We start from the raw sequence: 16,993 nt of genomic DNA, 5'->3' as shown, positions 1-16,993 counted from the left end.
GTCCTATCAGTCAGAGTCCTGGCAGAAAATAAATGTCTATTCAAAAGGGTTTAAACTGCAAATAACTTAATGAAGAGATCATGTCCAGACTGATTAAGAAAACCAGCATGGGTTTGTGGGATTACCGGAAATTAATAATGGCAAAAAGCCATTTTCACCCCTAGGGGGAAGGGTGGGGACAGAATCACAGGAAACTGGCAAGGACCAGAGGCAGGGAAGAGAGCCATGTGGCAAGAGCTGCCAAAGAAAGTTGCCACCTCCAAAATCTTGATCCAGCAGGTACAGAGTGATGCAACCTCTTTTTCCTTTTGTTCTCCACTTTATTTTATTTTTTTTAGGCATTCTCCTCAGATGTCTTATAGTCATTGATTGTTTGTACATGATTCTCTCTCATCATTGATGTTTCTATTTCTCTCTCTCCCTCTCCCTTTCTCTCTGAAATCAATAAAAATATATTTAAAAAAAATAATGAGCCCTAATCGGTTTGGCTCAATGGATAGAGCGTCGGCCTGCGGACTCAAGGGTCCTAGGTTCGATTCCGGTCAAGGGCATGTCCCTTGGTTGCGGGCACATCCCCGGTGGGGAGTGTGCAGGAGGCAGCTGATCGGTGTTTCCCTCTCATCGATGTTTCTGGCTCTCTATCCCTCTCCCTTCCTCTCTGTAAAAAATCAATAAAATATATTTTAAAAAAATAATGAGAGCGAATCATTGATTGGCTGCCTCCTGCACGTCCCCGACTGGGGATGAAACCTGCAACCCAGACATGTGCTCTGACCAGAAACCGAACCATGACCTCCTGGTTCATAGGTCGATGCTCAACCACTGAGCCACGCCGGCCAGGAGTAAACATATTTTTTATGACTTTGAGCCTTTTAAATTTATTGACTTATTTTATTCCTGGTAACATATGTCATTTTAAAGTTTTTTTTTTAAGTATTTTTGCTAGATATAAAATTATATGTTGAACAAAAAATAATAAATAAGGTAAAATAAAGTTTTAGATTGAATTTTAAAATCTTTTATTTTTTAGCATTTTTTTATCTTTCTGTACTTCAATATTGTCATTCTATTGTCTTCTGGCTTGCATGTTGTGACAAGAAGTTTGTTATAATTCTTTTTTTTGGTTTTCTATATATAATATTACTTTTTTCTCTGACTGGCTTTTACAATATTCTTTTTATCACTGGTTTTCAGCAATTTTATTTATTACTAGAGGCCAGGTGCATGAAATTCATGCACTCGGGGGGCGGGGGGGGCACCCGTCCCTCAGCCTGGTCTGCACCCTCTAGCAGTCCAGGAGCCCTCGGGGGATGTCCGACTGATGGCTCAGGCTTGCTCCCCTTGGGGAACGGGCCTGAGCTGTCAGTCGGACAGCCTTAGTGCTGCAGCAGAGGCAGAAGAGGCTCCTGCCACCACCGCTGCACTCACTAGCCGTGAGCCCTGCTTCTGGCTGAGCAGTGCTCCCCCTGTGGGAGCACACTGACCACCAAGGGGCAGCTCCTGCATTGAGTGTCTGCCCCCTGGTGGTCAGTGCACGTCATAGTGACTGGTAGTTCTGCAGTTCGGTCAATTTGCATATTAGCCTTTTCTTATATAGGATAGAATAAACTTGCTTAATTAGACTTGCTTTCTGCTTTAGCTAAACTTTTTCCAGCCCAGTGAAGCACCCCATCTTCTCTTTCAAGTAATTGTCAGCAACACAGCAGTAAATATCAACACAAAGCAGATTATTATTGTAGATCACACAGGGAGAAAAAAGGGTAAAATATTTAACTGTAGCAGTGTTTGACTATATTCTGCGCAATGAGAAAACTGAAAGTCATTTTCGAGATCCACCATTTCTTACAAATTTGCAGTCAGATCAAGTTTCTAAACTTTCTAAATCTCCGTTTTCCGACTAAAGAAAATAGGATTCCACCGAGTGTCCTATCTACCTATTCCAGGACTTCTGTGAGGATAAAATGAGATGAGGCACGGGAAAGCACTTCACAGACATTTGGTTAAAGCATAGGTCCTCAAACTTTTTAAACGGGGCCAGTTCACTGTCCCTCAGACATTCCACACATGGGCACTGCGGCCCGGGAAGAGTCGGCTGTTAAGCAGGACAGGCAGCGGCGGCAAAAACACCCGGCAGGCCGGATAAATGTTTTCGGCGGGCCGCATGTGGCCCGTGGGCCATAGTTTGAGGACGCCTGGGTTAAAGTGTAAAATGTTTCCACCTGGCTATCAAGCAAGTCATGTTCCTGGGCTGAAGAAACTCCAAGGATGCTAGTTGTTGCTAGGAAGAGGAAGCCAGGAGTTGCTATATGATGTCATTACCTGTCACGCACAGCCACCATTTCCGGGCTGGGCTGGGCAGTAGGCTGCATTTTGCGCCATGGGGTCTCAGCAGCATCAGCTGCAATTGGTGGGCTGTCACTCCAGGGTGGTGGTGGGGCCTGTGTCTCACTTGGGGGAAGCCTGGTGTTGCTTTGTGGGCGTCAGGTCCGCGGTGCCATTTCTCCGTAAATGGCCAGTGTGCGTCACGGCAGCTCCTGCATTGAGCGTCTGCCCCCTGGTAGTCAGTGCACATCATAGCGACCAGTCAGACTGTCGGACACTTAGCATATTAGCCTTTTACATATGTATAGATTTTTTTTGGTGTTTATCCCCCTTAGGGTTTATTAAGCTTCTTTGATCTGTGGTTTTATAATTGTTATCAAATTTGGAAAATTCTAGCCAGTATTTACTTAAATATTTTTCTGTTTCTCTTACACCCCTGCTTCTAATTTTACATATGTTAGACTACTTGATAATGCTCCAGAGGTCACTGGGACCCTATCGATTATTTTTTAAAATCACCTTTTAGCCTAGGCAATTATTAGACTCACTTAATTTGTTTTACATATCTCAAGTATTGTAATACTGTGCTGCTTGCAATCGAATATCTAAAAATAGTTGTTTCCTATGTTTTGTTTAGTTTCTAGTTGTTAATGGCAGGAGGTTGATTCCAGGCTCTGGTTTCAGTATGTAGTTCTACTACTTACTGATTGACCCTGGACAAAGTTAACTTCTCTTTTTCATTAGGTTTCTCATCTTTAAAGTAGGGTTTTCTTATAACTACCTTTCAGGATTATTGTAAAGATTCTCAATAATGTGAAATGTATGTAAAGTGCGTGACATATAGTAAATGCACCATAAGTAAGACATCACTGGCCCTGAAGAACATGAATTTGTGGGCACTCTCCCTCCTAGGAACACACCCACCCCTTTCTCCTTTCCTCTTCTTCCCCCCTTTACATTTCTCTCTCCAAAGGCCCTTCTTTTCCCTCTGTAACTTGAGCCCATTTCTTCTGCCACTCATTTATTCTTCCCTGTGACTTTCTAAATAAACTTTCTCTTATAGTTTGAGTCTTGGCTCCAAATTCTTTCTTAGCCAGAACTCAAGAACTGAGGTTACTGAACTGAGGTCCAATTGCCAGTGACATTCTGGTGCTGTTTCACCAACATCGTGGTGCTGTGACTCAGATTATTTTATCATGGCTTAGAAGGAAAAAAAGAAAATGCTTTTTACAGAGAAATGGCACCGCGAACCTGACACCCACAAAGCAACACCAGGCTTCCCCCAAGTGAGACACAGGCCCCACCACCACCCTGGAGTGACAGCCCACCAATTGCAGCTGATGCTGCTGAGACCCCATGGCGCAAAATGCAGCCTACTGCCCAGCCCAGCCCGGAAATGGTGGCTGTGGGTGACAGGTAATGACATCACATAGCAACTCCTGGCTTTCTCTTCCTAGCAACAACTAGCATCCTTGGAGTTTCTTCAGCCCAGGAACATGACTTGCTTGATAGCCAGGTGGAGAGGGAGAAAGGTAGTTATAAGAAAACCCTACTTTGCCGAAACCGGTTTGGCTCAGTGGATAGAGCGTTGGCCTGTGGACTGAAGGGTCCCGGGTTCGATTCCGGTCAAGGGCATGTACATTGGTTGCGGGCACATCCCCAGTAGGAGATGTGCAGGAGGCAGCTGGTCGATGTTTCTCTCTCATCGATGTTTCTAACTCTCTATCCCTCTCCCTTCCTCTCTGTAAAAAATCAATAAAATATATTAAAAAAAAAAAAGAAAACCCTACTTTAAAGATGAGAAACCTAAACATTTTTTAAAAATATGTTTTTATTGATTTCAGAGAGAAGAAGGGAGAGGGAGAGAGAGACAGAAACACCAATGAGAGAGAAATTTGATCCACTGCCTACTGTACCCCCTATTGGGGATTGAGCCCACAGCCCTGGACATGTGCTCTGACCAGGCATTTAACCAGTGACCTCCTGGTGCATGGGGTGATGCTCATTCAACTGAGCCACACCAGCTGGACTATTTCTTTCTTTTGATAATAAGAGTGAAATAACCAAATGTGCTTGCTTTGTTTGCAAGGACACTCAAAGGCATATTTTGTTCTTAATCTCTTAAATATTTACCCTTAATATTGACATATGTACCTTTATTTATTTTTATTAATCTTGTTATATATATTTGGTCTTTGTGAATCTCTTAAAATCATTTCTTTTTGAAAATGAATTTTTAAAGTCATTATTATATATGTTTTTTAACCCAAGGCTTAGTATTTTGTAATTTTTGTTATACCTTCTTAGCTATTAAGATAATTAGTAATTATGTGATATCTTTTCAAGAGTTGGTTTCTCCATTGGTGCAACTATCCCCATAATAACTGAAATAATATTACATAAGAAGGAAAAATGTTATTCACGTATATTTATAATAAATACTATAAATAATTTTTTGTATTCTTGCTCTTCACCTCAGTATTTTTGTTATTAATAAGTATATTCCTTATAATCAAAATACCAAAAATTTTTTATCACTTAGGAATTAGAAGTTACCAACATCTAATTTCTTAAGCACTTATTACTGAAAATGGACAGAGGCTCTTAATATCTCAATGAATTTTGCAATCTTCCAAATCTGATTCTTGGTCTTTTCTGCACCAAACCATACTTTGATGCATCTGCTCCTACCTTTTATTCAGTTTAAATCACGGTGACTCAGCATCATTTGTACTTTAAATACCAGTACGTGCCTCTGCTTTTCAGGTGTTAAAATACTCAGCCCTGGTCAGTTTGGCTCAGTGAATAGAGCATTGGCCTGCGGACTGAAGGGTCCCAGGTTCGATTCCAGTCAAGGGCATGTACCTTGGTTGTGGGCACATCCCCCGTAGGGGGTGTGCAGGAGGCAGCTGATGGATGTTTCTCTCTCATGGATGTTTCTAACTCTCTATCCCTCTCCCTTCCTCTCTGTAAAAAATCAATAAAATACATTAAAAAATAAAACACTCAGTATAACTCCTGTTGTAAATGAGTCCTGACTTGAGTAATATTTGTTTCTCACCTATCATCTGTATTCTTCACAGGAAGTGATCACGGAGAGAGGTTAATGTAGTAATCATAACAATATGTATTTATGTATCTCTTTAAAATGTGATTTCATTTAAACCTATGTCTATAAATAACTTTATTCATGGCTCTAGGCTCATGTTTGACTGTCATAGGGTGTCTGTGGAAGGGCCCTGAAGAGCTGCTCTTTTTGGAGATGATCAGCCATGTACTTGGAGCTATTGCATTTGATGACGTGAGTTCTATTTTTAGGACTTGAACAGATTTGGAATCTGCTGCAGTGCAGTGCTATCGGGAATTCTTATGAGTTTAATTATTTTTCTCTTTGTTATCTTTGACAAAAAATAGTCCTTAACATCAGCCTGTGATGTTTAATATGCTCTCACTGCATACAGGTTTCTGTACTTGAAACAGGGATTTGTTTGTATCCCTCATCAATACAGCACCCCACCCCAGGAAAAGTTCTTGAGCGAAAACAATTTTGAGCACAGGTATATTCTTATTATCTTCATTTTATTAATGAGGACATAAAGCTTCAGGGTGGGTTAGTAATTACACCAAGGTCCAGCAATTATCCAAGGTCACAGTCAGGAATTGAACCCACCTGTCCAACCATTTACATCTACTTCTTTCTCAGACCCAATATTCCCATTTGTGGATTGGCAATAATGTTCTCTAAATAGCATGCATGAGCCCTAACCGGTTTGGCTCAGTGGATAAAGTGTCGGCCTACAGACTCAAGGGTCCCAGGTTCGATTCCAGTCAAGGGCATGTACCTTGGTTGTGGGCACATCCCCAGTAGGGGGTGTGCAGGAGGCAGCTGATCAGTGTTTCTAACTCTCTATCCCTCTCCTTTCCTCTCTGAAAAAAATCAATAAAATATATTTAAATAAATAAATAAATAAATAGCATGCATGATTTCCCTAGAATCTGGATTTTAGTTCTGCCTTTGCCACTAGATGGTTGTGTTGGAAATATCACAATCTTCCTGGATTTCAGTTCCCTCAACTATAAAATGAGCAGGTAGGTGGAAAGATATGCAAAATTCCTTCCCAGCTCTAATTTTTATTTTATTTTACTTGAATTTGATTATTAACAACATTGCATTTGTTAGTGGATATGGATGCTTTTTCCATAGATTCTGAAATTGACATAGCTTATTCCCCGGTCCTTCCTACTTCCTGATCCACTGGCAGCCTTCCCCAGCCTCTCTATACTGTACCTTCTACCTACCTGCCCTTGCTCATAAATTCTCTCTCCACATACTTCTAGCAAGAAGAGTTAGAGGCTGGGATGGCTAGATAAGAGGCTTTTTCAGAATTATATCTACTTAGCTGGGATACACTACAGTGTCGGGTGAATTTCCCGCCAAAATATAAGATGGCGCGGGCAATTATTTAGGTTTCCCGCGCAAAATCAGGGATTTTTATGATACCTATTACCCCAATGGGTATGAAACGGTTCGCATACGCAGGTAGGTATCTTTGTGAACGGCAAACAAACAAATATTTGGTAATACGCAGTTACAATCGGCCCGAGTTTACACGTTTCCCGCACTCCACCGCAAGTCTATATGAACCGAGTTAAGACGGCTCCCGCGGAGTACGCGCAATTCATGCGAGCCGACTTAACTCGTTTCCCGCACTCCAAGTGTTAACATCACTAGAAATGAAAACAAGGGCAATAGAATGAGAAAGAGTTGATCCCTAATTGACAGAAACCAGCCACGAGACTGTATTTGTGCCAAAGCTCTGCCTTTCTTGATATAGACATGAATAATTGCACACACAGGCACACACCTCCCTAAAGTACTTAAAGTCTCTTTCCATTAGCTACACATCTAGATTGCTGTCTCTCTTGCCTGTAAGTACATGTCCGAATAACATAACAGCAGACAACCTGTCTACATTTACATATCAGTTCTGATTTTCACGGTCGGGGAAACTTCACCTCTTGGATTTATTTTAAGTCGAGTGTGATGAATGGCCTTGGGAACTACAGCATAGGAACAAAAACTCATGAGAGTTTCAAGCTTTTTTTTCCCCTCTTCTCTTTTTGGAGGCACAACTACTTCATCATTGCTGTCAAGTGAGGGCTCGGTATTATGGAAAAATTAAAAATGAAAGCCTAAAAAGCACTGTAATTTTGTAAAATTACATAGTATGTTTGCAAGCTTCTCTTTGAAAGTGTCTTTATATATGTGGACATATATTCTTTAGGTAATTAAAAACATTGCCTGGTAAATAAGTTTAACTTTTTTTAAAAAAATATATTTTTATTGATGTCAGAGAGGAAGGGAGAGGGAAAGAGAGATAGAAACATCAATGATGAGAGAGAATCATTGATTGGCTGCCTCCTGCATGCCCCCCACTGGGGATCGAGCCCGCAACCTGGGCATATGCCCTGACCAGGAATCGAACCCGCAACCTCTTGGTTCCTGGGTCGACTCTCAACTGCTGAGCTACACCTGGCTGGGCAAGTTTAACTTTTTAAAATGAAATGTAGTTTGTGTGTGAATCTTGGTATGAATGAGATAATGGGCATGCTATGAGTATTCACTTGATTTTTTTAAAAAAACGTGATACATTGAATAGTGGTTTTTAGTACATATTAGATTATCGTAATCTTTAAGCCTGATTAGCTGAAATGGTTTAAAGTATAGTGCTTTTGGTGGAGGCAGATGATAGAGAGTATATCAGGCAGCTATTTCAACAATGAACCCCAAATCTCAATGGCTCACAGCAAATATTTATTGTTCCCATTCATTGGCTTAGGAGTTGACTAAGGTTCATTTGATTTGAGCCAGGTTCAGCTAAGATTGGCTCCAAGCAGTAAGACTGTGTTTGGGTCTGCTCTGTGTGTCTAATCCAGGCTCCCTAGGATGGGCTTGTCAAATAATGATGGCGTAAACACAAAGCAGGGTGTAAAAACACACGGTGCTTCTTACTAGTAAGGCTTGCTTCAGAATTGGCACAGTGTCACATTGCCCACATTTAATTGGCCAAAACAGGCCACGAGGCCAGATCCAATATCCATGAGCCAATGGGAGGAACTGCCAAGACAACTGGCAAGGCCTTGGGTGCTTAATAATCATACAGGAAGGGAGTAAAGAAGTGGTAACAATACTCCAACTTACCATAGGAATAGAGACATTCAATTTTGGAAAGATAAGCTATGGATACTGCTTACAGTTATAAATGGCATATTACCTTTCCTTTCTTTCTGCTTCCATTACATTGATAATTGACAGCAAAACCCCAGTCTGATGTTGTAGGTTAGCATCAGGAAGTGCAGCTCATCATTTGAATGGTTGAGACAAGCACAGACTTTCCAGGTGGTCCCAAGGTAAGTTCGCCCTTACCGTACTGTGACTGTGCTATGTGTTGTTATTAATAGTGGTCAGCTGTAGAATTAACCTGTGTGTGTATGTGTGGTCCATCCAGCTGTTGGAATGTCTTTGAGAAGCAAAATAAGCAATAAAAATTGAGTAAAAAAACAAATTTACAATATGCACATGAAAGGGAAAGATATATGATTAGGTTGATTAAACTTTAAAGCTTTTTACAAAATGTTCAATGAAAATCAAATACCTGAAAATCTGTATCAGAAAATTAAATGACATTTGACTTTTGACAGAACATACTTACCTAATTTTAGGTAAGTTTTCCTTCTCTTTATTAAATTCATTCAGTTGAAGAGAGTAGTGTGGCTACTACCCATTTTAATAAATATAGACATGTGCTTTATTTCTAACTTCAAAAAACTTGTGTTGGTTATTAAAATTTCCATTAAAAGACTTACTTTATAAGTTTATGTGCTTTCTGGTGGTGAATTTGTCCCATGTCCTAACCTACATTGTCAGACGTTTAAGAATAATGTTTTAATGTTACTGACTTCTGCCCTTGGTCCTTTGCTGTCAAATTGATCCTCACCAAAATTACTATGCGCCATGATTTTTACCTTGCATGTTTTCTTCATAGGGATTTTGTCTGGTTAAACACTAGGTATGAGAAATTGGCTCTTTAAAATTAAAACTATTTCCAAAACAAAGTTCCTTTTTATTGCTTCTACCTAAACTGCGTGCTGTCTTTCCTCTGCACAGGAGTGGATTGAGTTGCACTCCACACCTCATGAATGCTGTGTGGGACAGCACCGCAGGGTGTGCGAGGGAGTTTGTGTGTGCATATGCGTTTTCTCTAAGGACACAGATCCTAGTTATTGTGGGAATTCACCACTCTCTTAAACCCAAATGATGAACTTCTGCCTACCAGACAATGTGCCTTTGATGATCTGGATGTCTTACCTTAGGTGTTGTATATTATGTTCTCTGTGATGTATATATTATGCTTTATGTCGTTTTATTAACCAGTATAAACTTTACTCAAAGCCAGCAGCTATTCCAAAATAAAAATGAAAAGTAGAAGGCCATAAAATGAAAAATAGGGCTAGTAATTAGTACATTTCTGAAGATAATGTAGCATGGTGAGAGTATACCATAAATTTAAAAAGGTCTATTTTCTCGTTTCTTGCCCAATATGAGTAGAAATATTCTGGGAGAGAGATGAGCCATATAATGGCAGCTAAAAAAGGCTCTGGGCTTGAATCTCTTCAACTATGAAAGCATGGCCAGCAACCTTCCTCTCAGTGTCACCGTGAAGATAAAGTGAAGGTACTTAGCAGAGTGCCTCTTCTTAGAGCCAGAGTGGGGGCACTAACAGGAGGGCCAAAGCAAACGCTCTGGAGAGTGTAAGTAATAAGGGGCATACGGAGAGGGTGAGGCCAGGTGACTGAAACGGCTCTCATTCTAAGACATCTGGCTCAGGGAAAGGAAGAGCTTAGTTATAATAATCTGGACACCCTAGGTCAGCAGAGTAAACACCTGAGGCCCTGGACTCTCACATCCTCAGTCTCCACAGAGAGTGTTCTATGGGCAGCCCGCCAGAGGGCAACTGTAGAGACGCTGGGACCTGCCTCACCTTTCACTCTGAGGTGTTTGGAAATCAGCTGACTGGACAAGCAAACAACAAGCAAAACCTTGGCCATTTTAAAATAGCGTTTCTTCTAAAATGCTACTCTCATAGAAAGGAGAAGCATTTTATCCCATGATCCCTCTGTTAGCTGGCTTACTCTCAGCTCAGGTCACTGGTAAGTCAGGTTTGCAGCATGGCGGAAGTCATTGGCTGGCTTTGGGTCACTGCCAAAGAGACGCTCTTACAAGGATTATGTGTAATAAACAACCTATCATATATCCAACGGTGATCTCTATTGCGAAAGTACACTGAGCCTAAACCCTTAACTTGTGCCTAGTTGCATAATATTTTGCCAGGGTTGCTTACCAGGAATTAAAAGAGGACCAGGAACTTGAGAGTCAGATGGGACTTTAGAGGTGATCTAACTTAGTGTTTTCCAAACTGTGTTCCATTGAAACACTAGTGGCTTTCAACAAGATTATCAGGTGCCCCTTTAAATGGATTCTGTGGTCAAATAAGTGTGGAAAATACTATTATACAGAGCTAAATTTGTTTACTAAAGGACACTCAAGGTCTGTAATATGCTAACATGAATCATAGCTCCAAGGGATAAGACATGCCACTTTTCTCACACTTATTTGACCACAAAGTCCTTTTGTGACTGAACACACATTGTCATCACAAGAATGCCAGGCAGAGGCCATATAGTCTGGTCTTTGAGAGCATGGCCTCTAGCATTTAACTGCCTGGGTTCAATTCCTGGCTTTACCACTTACTGACTATATGATCTTTGTGATTCAGTTTCTTCTTCTAAAACTGGAACACTAATGATACCTGCCAATAAGGTCCTTTTAAAAAATCAAAGGACAGGGCTGAGAACGGTGCCTGGCACATACCTGCCTATTCTCATCCTAACATGTAGATAAGAACTAGCAGAACATCCTGATTCTGGGGATGAGAAAAGGGAGCTCCACATAATTCACTCAGGCAGCCTCACGCATTCAACAAGCTGACCAGCCGCCAATGTGCACCACTCTTGATGATTCCACCCCCCACAATGAAGATGAACACCGTGTAGTTCCTAAACTAGACGACACACACACTAGTGACTTGGCTCAGGTGACAGCTTTTAGTAGTAAAGCCAACAACCCAGCCTTCTGGCTTCTATCCTCCAGCTCATTCCCCAGTTCTGTCCTGAATGAGAATGGTATGCATAGCGAGATTAGTAAGCAAGAACAGGGAGCCCAGAGATGAGCTAATTAGGCTTATTTTTTTTTTAAGCAGGTGGTATGAGGGCACATGTTTTAATTCTTTGTTAGTGTGATTCAGAAGAGTAATTAAGAAAAGCACTTTTGGAGGCAAGTAAACTCTAAACCTTACAAAAAGGAAGGTAGTATGAAATGCCCACACGAGTCCCCAGATATGGTGGCTTGATGTTTTTCTGGCCACTGTCACTGAAAACCTTCTCTGTTTGTCTAGGCATCTCCTCCGAGAGCTTTCCCCGGGACTGCTTCAATGAGCAGTCAGCCTCTAAGGACCTTCCCATCAGGGATGGAGGTGCATGGGTCCTGGGCCATAGAGCTGGACCAGACTGTCCCTTTCTGCTCCTCAAGGAAAGAGAGAAGACAAACAGAAGTGAATTGCACTTGGATCTCCATGTAAGTAGAAATACTGTGTTTGTGCTGTGATTCTTTGCAGTCAGCATAGGTTCATTTAATATGCATTTGATGTAAATCATGTTCATGAAAGCTGCTGAAGCTTCATTGTGTGTGCGTGTAATATGTGGGGGGAGGGGTCATTGTCTAAAAATCAACTGGCGGCAGAAAACAGATCTTGGTGATCTGAAATTTATGTGCTAGAAAGTGACTGTGTTTACACTTTATCTGAGCTTTTCAGAGTCCTCTGTTCACATCAGTTTAGCTGCCTAAACCCCATTGTGGGAATGATCATTTGATGCTGTTCATCTCTTAATATCATTTTTTCTTAAAAGGTGAGGAAATATGTTAGCTGACTGATAGGCTCTGGATTTTCCAGTGAAACCCAAATAGCCTGTCTTGCTTGCACATTCCTAAACCTTTTTTTTCCTCTTTGGCTGCCCAAATAACAGGTGATCAGGTTGGCAGGAAATCTGCAGAATACAAGATGACCCCATTTTAAAAACACAGCCTTCTTCTTTCGCAGTCATTCTTGTATTCATTGACACAGAAGCATTGATGACCCTATACAAAGCAGGGGGCTGAGTTTTAGCTACTTCCACATTGTAGGTGGCCTGATAGGATTGACCACCTGCCCCCATTTTCACCACCCTTCTTCACCCCCTTCACCTCCCAGTTTCCTGTCAGAGGTGGGGGTGAGCATTAGGAATCCGAGAAGCACTTATTTCCCCCCATTAACTCTCATGCCTACTGACAATCTTGAATACTTCCCAGTTCATTACTTTCAGGCCTGGAAGTATGTGTTTGATGAGTGTGAGTTAGGTCTGTGATGTTCATATGGGTGACGATTTTCTCAAGCAACCAACAACAGAACCTTGTATTTTTCATAACTATAAAACCATAGTCACAGTATGTTTTTTAGAAAAGCATTTGACATCCCAGTTATTGTAAAAGGAGGTTTGGAATGGAACTGAAAGATGGAAAATCTACAACCCTTCATGAGGTGACATGGAGATTTGCAGTGTTGTTTTGTCCCTCTGAAAGAGTAAAATTGTGCATCTTGAGATGTGCTCCACTTAAGAAGTGGAACAGTGACATCTATTGGTCAGATTACTTTCAGTTCAGCTTGCTGCTGCACGAGGCCTAGAGCATGGAAGTTCAGAAACAGATTTTGAAAGACTTACTTTTTCTTTTGTGTTTTTAAAAAATTCTGTGTTTATGTGTTTTTTTAGGCACTGGCTAAGCAGGTTTACCTTCTCCCCTGTGAATTAAATTATTTCTTAGTTTTACTTAGTTTATTTTTAGTTATACGAATCATACACAACCCTTTTAGAAAACTTGAAATATGTATTTAAATGGAAAGAAAAGAAATAATCTGTAATCTCAGTAGTCAAGGATAGTGTTAAATTTGATAATTTTTTGTGCTTTTTACTATGTATTATTTATTTTCAGTGAGGGATTTTTTGACATATCAACATAGGTTTTCTTTCTTCCTTCCTTCCTTCCTTCCTTCCTCCCTCCCTTCCTTCCTTCCTTCCTCCCTCCCTCCCTCCCTCCCTCCCTCCCTCCCTTCCTTCCTTCCTTTTTCTATCAATCACTTTTACATTGCTTACCCATGTTGTTTCAGGTTCTTTCTAGATGTATCTTAAGTGACTGTATACTGTCCCACTATAACATATCCAAAAATTTATTTAATTATTCTCTATTATTGGATGTTGAAGTTGTTTCCAATTTTGGAATAGTATACTACAATTTGGAAGTAAATAGCACTGTCACACATATAATTTCTCCTATGCCCTTTCTCTTCCAAGTATTTTCAGGCTTTTGATACATATCATTGCATTAATAAGGTCTATTTCCTGAACTAGCCTTTAATAGCAATTATATGTATATATAAAACATAATTTACATGTTATATACATTACTAGTGGCCCTGAATACATGTGCAAGTAGCTCGCTGCTGCTTGCCTCAGCTGGCTTCCCTGCCCACTGCCGCTCATAGCTCTCCCCCGCTCATAGCTCTCCCCGGCTCGTAGCTGGCTGCCCCACCTTCCTGCTGATCAGTGGTTATGTGATGGCAGCCTGAATAATTTGCATATTACCCTATTATAAATATAGATACTAAAACACTTTTATATGTTTCTTAGTCTACTATTAATTATAACTTTTAAAAATTAGGATAATTTTTTAAGATTATTTTCTACATTAGCTTTTTTATTTACACTTTAGACCCCAAGGCTCCTCACCTCCAAACCCTTTCCCCTCATTACCATTTGACTCTTATTCCCTCTCTGGTTCTTTATAGAGAAAAAAAGAAAAAAAAAAAAAAGCTAAAGGAAGGCCCTTCATTGTAGTACCAGCCCTCCTTCCAGTTACCATTTTGATTGGTGGATGCCAGATTCCCACTGATTATTAAGTGTTTAGCTATCACCCTGCATATTAATGAGTGGCAGCACATCCACAAGAAAGGCTGGGAAAGGAACTTTCTGATGGTGGCAATGCAAAACAGAGCAGTCCTGTCAAAGCTTTAAGGCCAATCAAAATATCAGTCATAAACACCTCCCTGACCGAGTGTTCAAAGTCCCCCTGGAGAAACATGTCCTTGTAAGCTGGCGTGCTGATGATTAACAGGATATAAACTTTTACCAAGTCACTAGAACCCTTCCTAATAGAAAATCTTACTTAGAATATCAATACTTAAGATAATAACAGTCATTTTTTTTAAAATTAAGAAAAATGTAAAGATCATTCTTAGCTTCCAGGCCATTCAGAAACAGGCAGTGGGCCCACCTCTGCTCTAGACCAGGAGTTGAAGATCTCTCTCACTTCTACTCTTGGCTCAATCACTAACTAGCTATGGCACCCTGGGCATTGCTGAACTTCCCTGGGCTTCAGGTTTTCTGTTTGTTTATTTGTTTGTTTTGTTGTATGTGGGTTCTTTTTGTTGTTTTGTTTTTATCAAATGTGTTTTGACAGAATGGGGAGGACCAGGAACAGAGGAAACAAAGTTCCTTTTAGCTACAATATTAGTTTTCCTGATTCTATTATAGGAAGATAAATCAACCGAAGCAGTGATATTTGGAATGGAAATTATTTATTTAAAGGAAACAAATAACATTTCCATATTCCCAATGTGAATCTTTGTTCTAATGTGAGAAATAATGTCACATCTCTGATAGCAAGACCAAAATTTGTAGTCTCCTAACTCTGTTTGAAGGCACCCACCACTTCTTTCTGCTTCTCCAGTGTAGTTCCCCCTCCCCCAGTTTATTGAGGTATAATTGACATATAACATTGTATAAGTTTAAGGTGTCCACCATAATGATTTTATATACATATGTGTGTATTACAAAATGATCACCACAGTAAATTTAGTTAACATCCATCACCTCAGTTACCAGATTCTTTTCTTGTGATGAGAACTTTTAAGATCTACTCTCCTAGCAACTTCTAACTATGCAACACAGTATTATTAACTGTAGTCACCATGCTATGCATTAGATCCTCAGAACTTATTAATCACATAACTAGAAGTCTGTATTTTTTGACTGCCTTCACCCATTTCCCCTATCCCCCGCCCCCCCCCCCCCCCCCCACCTCTGGCAACCACCCATCTGTTCTCTGTTTCTGTGAGCTTAGTTTTTGTTTGTTTGGTTGATTTGGTTTTTATGTATGTGTGTATTTTTTAAGATTCCACATACAAGTGAGAGCATACAGTATTTGTCTTTCCCTGTCTGACTTATTTCTCTTAGTATAGCATATGCCTCAAGAGCCATCCATGTTGTGACATTTGTCTTTCAGCCACTGAATTGTAAGGTCCCAGACGTCCTTGGGGAAATGGCAGGATGTGGGGCTGGTGTAGGATAGACACTAGAGATACTGAGGGCAGCATTTATTTACCAACCAGTATGTATTTTAATGTTCAAACAACCAGTGCTAGTCTTGATGCCTCTTGGGTAAATGTCAGCCAGACTATCATGTAGAGAGGTTCTGTTTAGGTGATTATCCTGTAGACCTGCACGAGCAAGTTCTGTGGACCATTCTGGGTGATCTACAAAACTCCTGAAATACTGAACCCAGTGCTCAGTCAGCTCCCCTTCAGGTCCCAAGGTTGCTAAATAGTCCATAGGATGAACTTAGAGTGAAAAATCACTTGTTGTTTTTCTGATGTTCAGACTTAACTGGCTGTCCTGTATGTTATTTACTAAATCTGGCAACCCTAGGCATCGCTTTTCGGGCAGCATTCAAATGCACCAACTGTGTGAATTGCCCTCGGTGGCATCTGTGTATGGTAAACACTCAGTCACCCCAGAATCCCCGTTTAGGGCTGAACATTATAAAGTTACACTTAAAGGAAAGTTTCTTGTAGCCATCAAACAAGAAGCTACCATTAGCCATGCTCCTCAGTTTCCAGTGCATTTGAACCAGATATGCAAAGGCACCGAAAATGGACAGACAAGAGAGCAAATGCAGCCTAATTTCTTACCAGTGAAATTTCCCGAAGATCTCATTTGAGAGGAGTACTCACCATGGAGGGTGGTTTATAAAGTGTCTGTAAACATGGGAGGCGTGTGAGATAGAAATACCACTAAAAAAAGTGTGGTCTGAGATTGCAAAAAAGATAGGAAAAGATAAGCAGTCATTACGATTATTATTGGTTGCACAAATCCTGGAAGTAGGATTTTGCTTGCCAGTTTTTAAAACACAAACTTTAACCTCTTCTTAGTGATTCTGATTCCCAAGGATCATCTCAATTTCCTGAACTTTTCTGACTGAATTGGCCTAAGTGGATGGGGAGGACATAGCATCAGGTTCGAAGTAATTGTATCTTATGAATGGAATGATATAATTACCAAGTCCAATACCCAACCTTTCGTGTCTCACCCAGTAACAAAAACTTCCAGGTATTGATCACTTCCTAAATGCCAGGCACCATCCTTTGAGGTATCATTATACCTACTGTACAAATAGAGAGAGAGA

General features: G+C 40.5%; 1 protein-coding gene across 2 annotated transcripts in view; it reads left to right on the top strand.

Annotated features, from left to right (window-relative positions):
* FMN1 (formin 1) overlaps nucleotides 1-16,993 on the top strand; it is a 387,832-nt gene that overhangs the window by 65,703 nt on the left and 305,136 nt on the right. The window contains exon 2 of one of the 2 annotated variants that reach the window (XM_070425561.1): nucleotides 11,838-12,016. The exons of the other annotated variant lie outside the window; for it this stretch is intronic. Within the exon in view, the coding sequence (XP_070281662.1) occupies nucleotides 11,838-12,016 (179 nt within the window). The remainder of the gene's footprint in view (nucleotides 1-11,837; nucleotides 12,017-16,993) is intronic. 2 annotated transcript variants of the gene reach the window in all.

The sequence above is a fragment of the Myotis yumanensis genome, unplaced genomic scaffold (assembly GCF_028538775.1).
Source record: "Myotis yumanensis isolate MYYU_CA2020_CCGP unplaced genomic scaffold, mMyoYum1.0.hap1 SCAF_1, whole genome shotgun sequence".
Classification (NCBI taxonomy): Eukaryota; Metazoa; Chordata; class Mammalia; order Chiroptera; family Vespertilionidae; genus Myotis; species Myotis yumanensis.
Note: the sequence above shows the minus strand (reverse complement) of the source record. Positions and strands in the feature narration are given on the sequence as shown.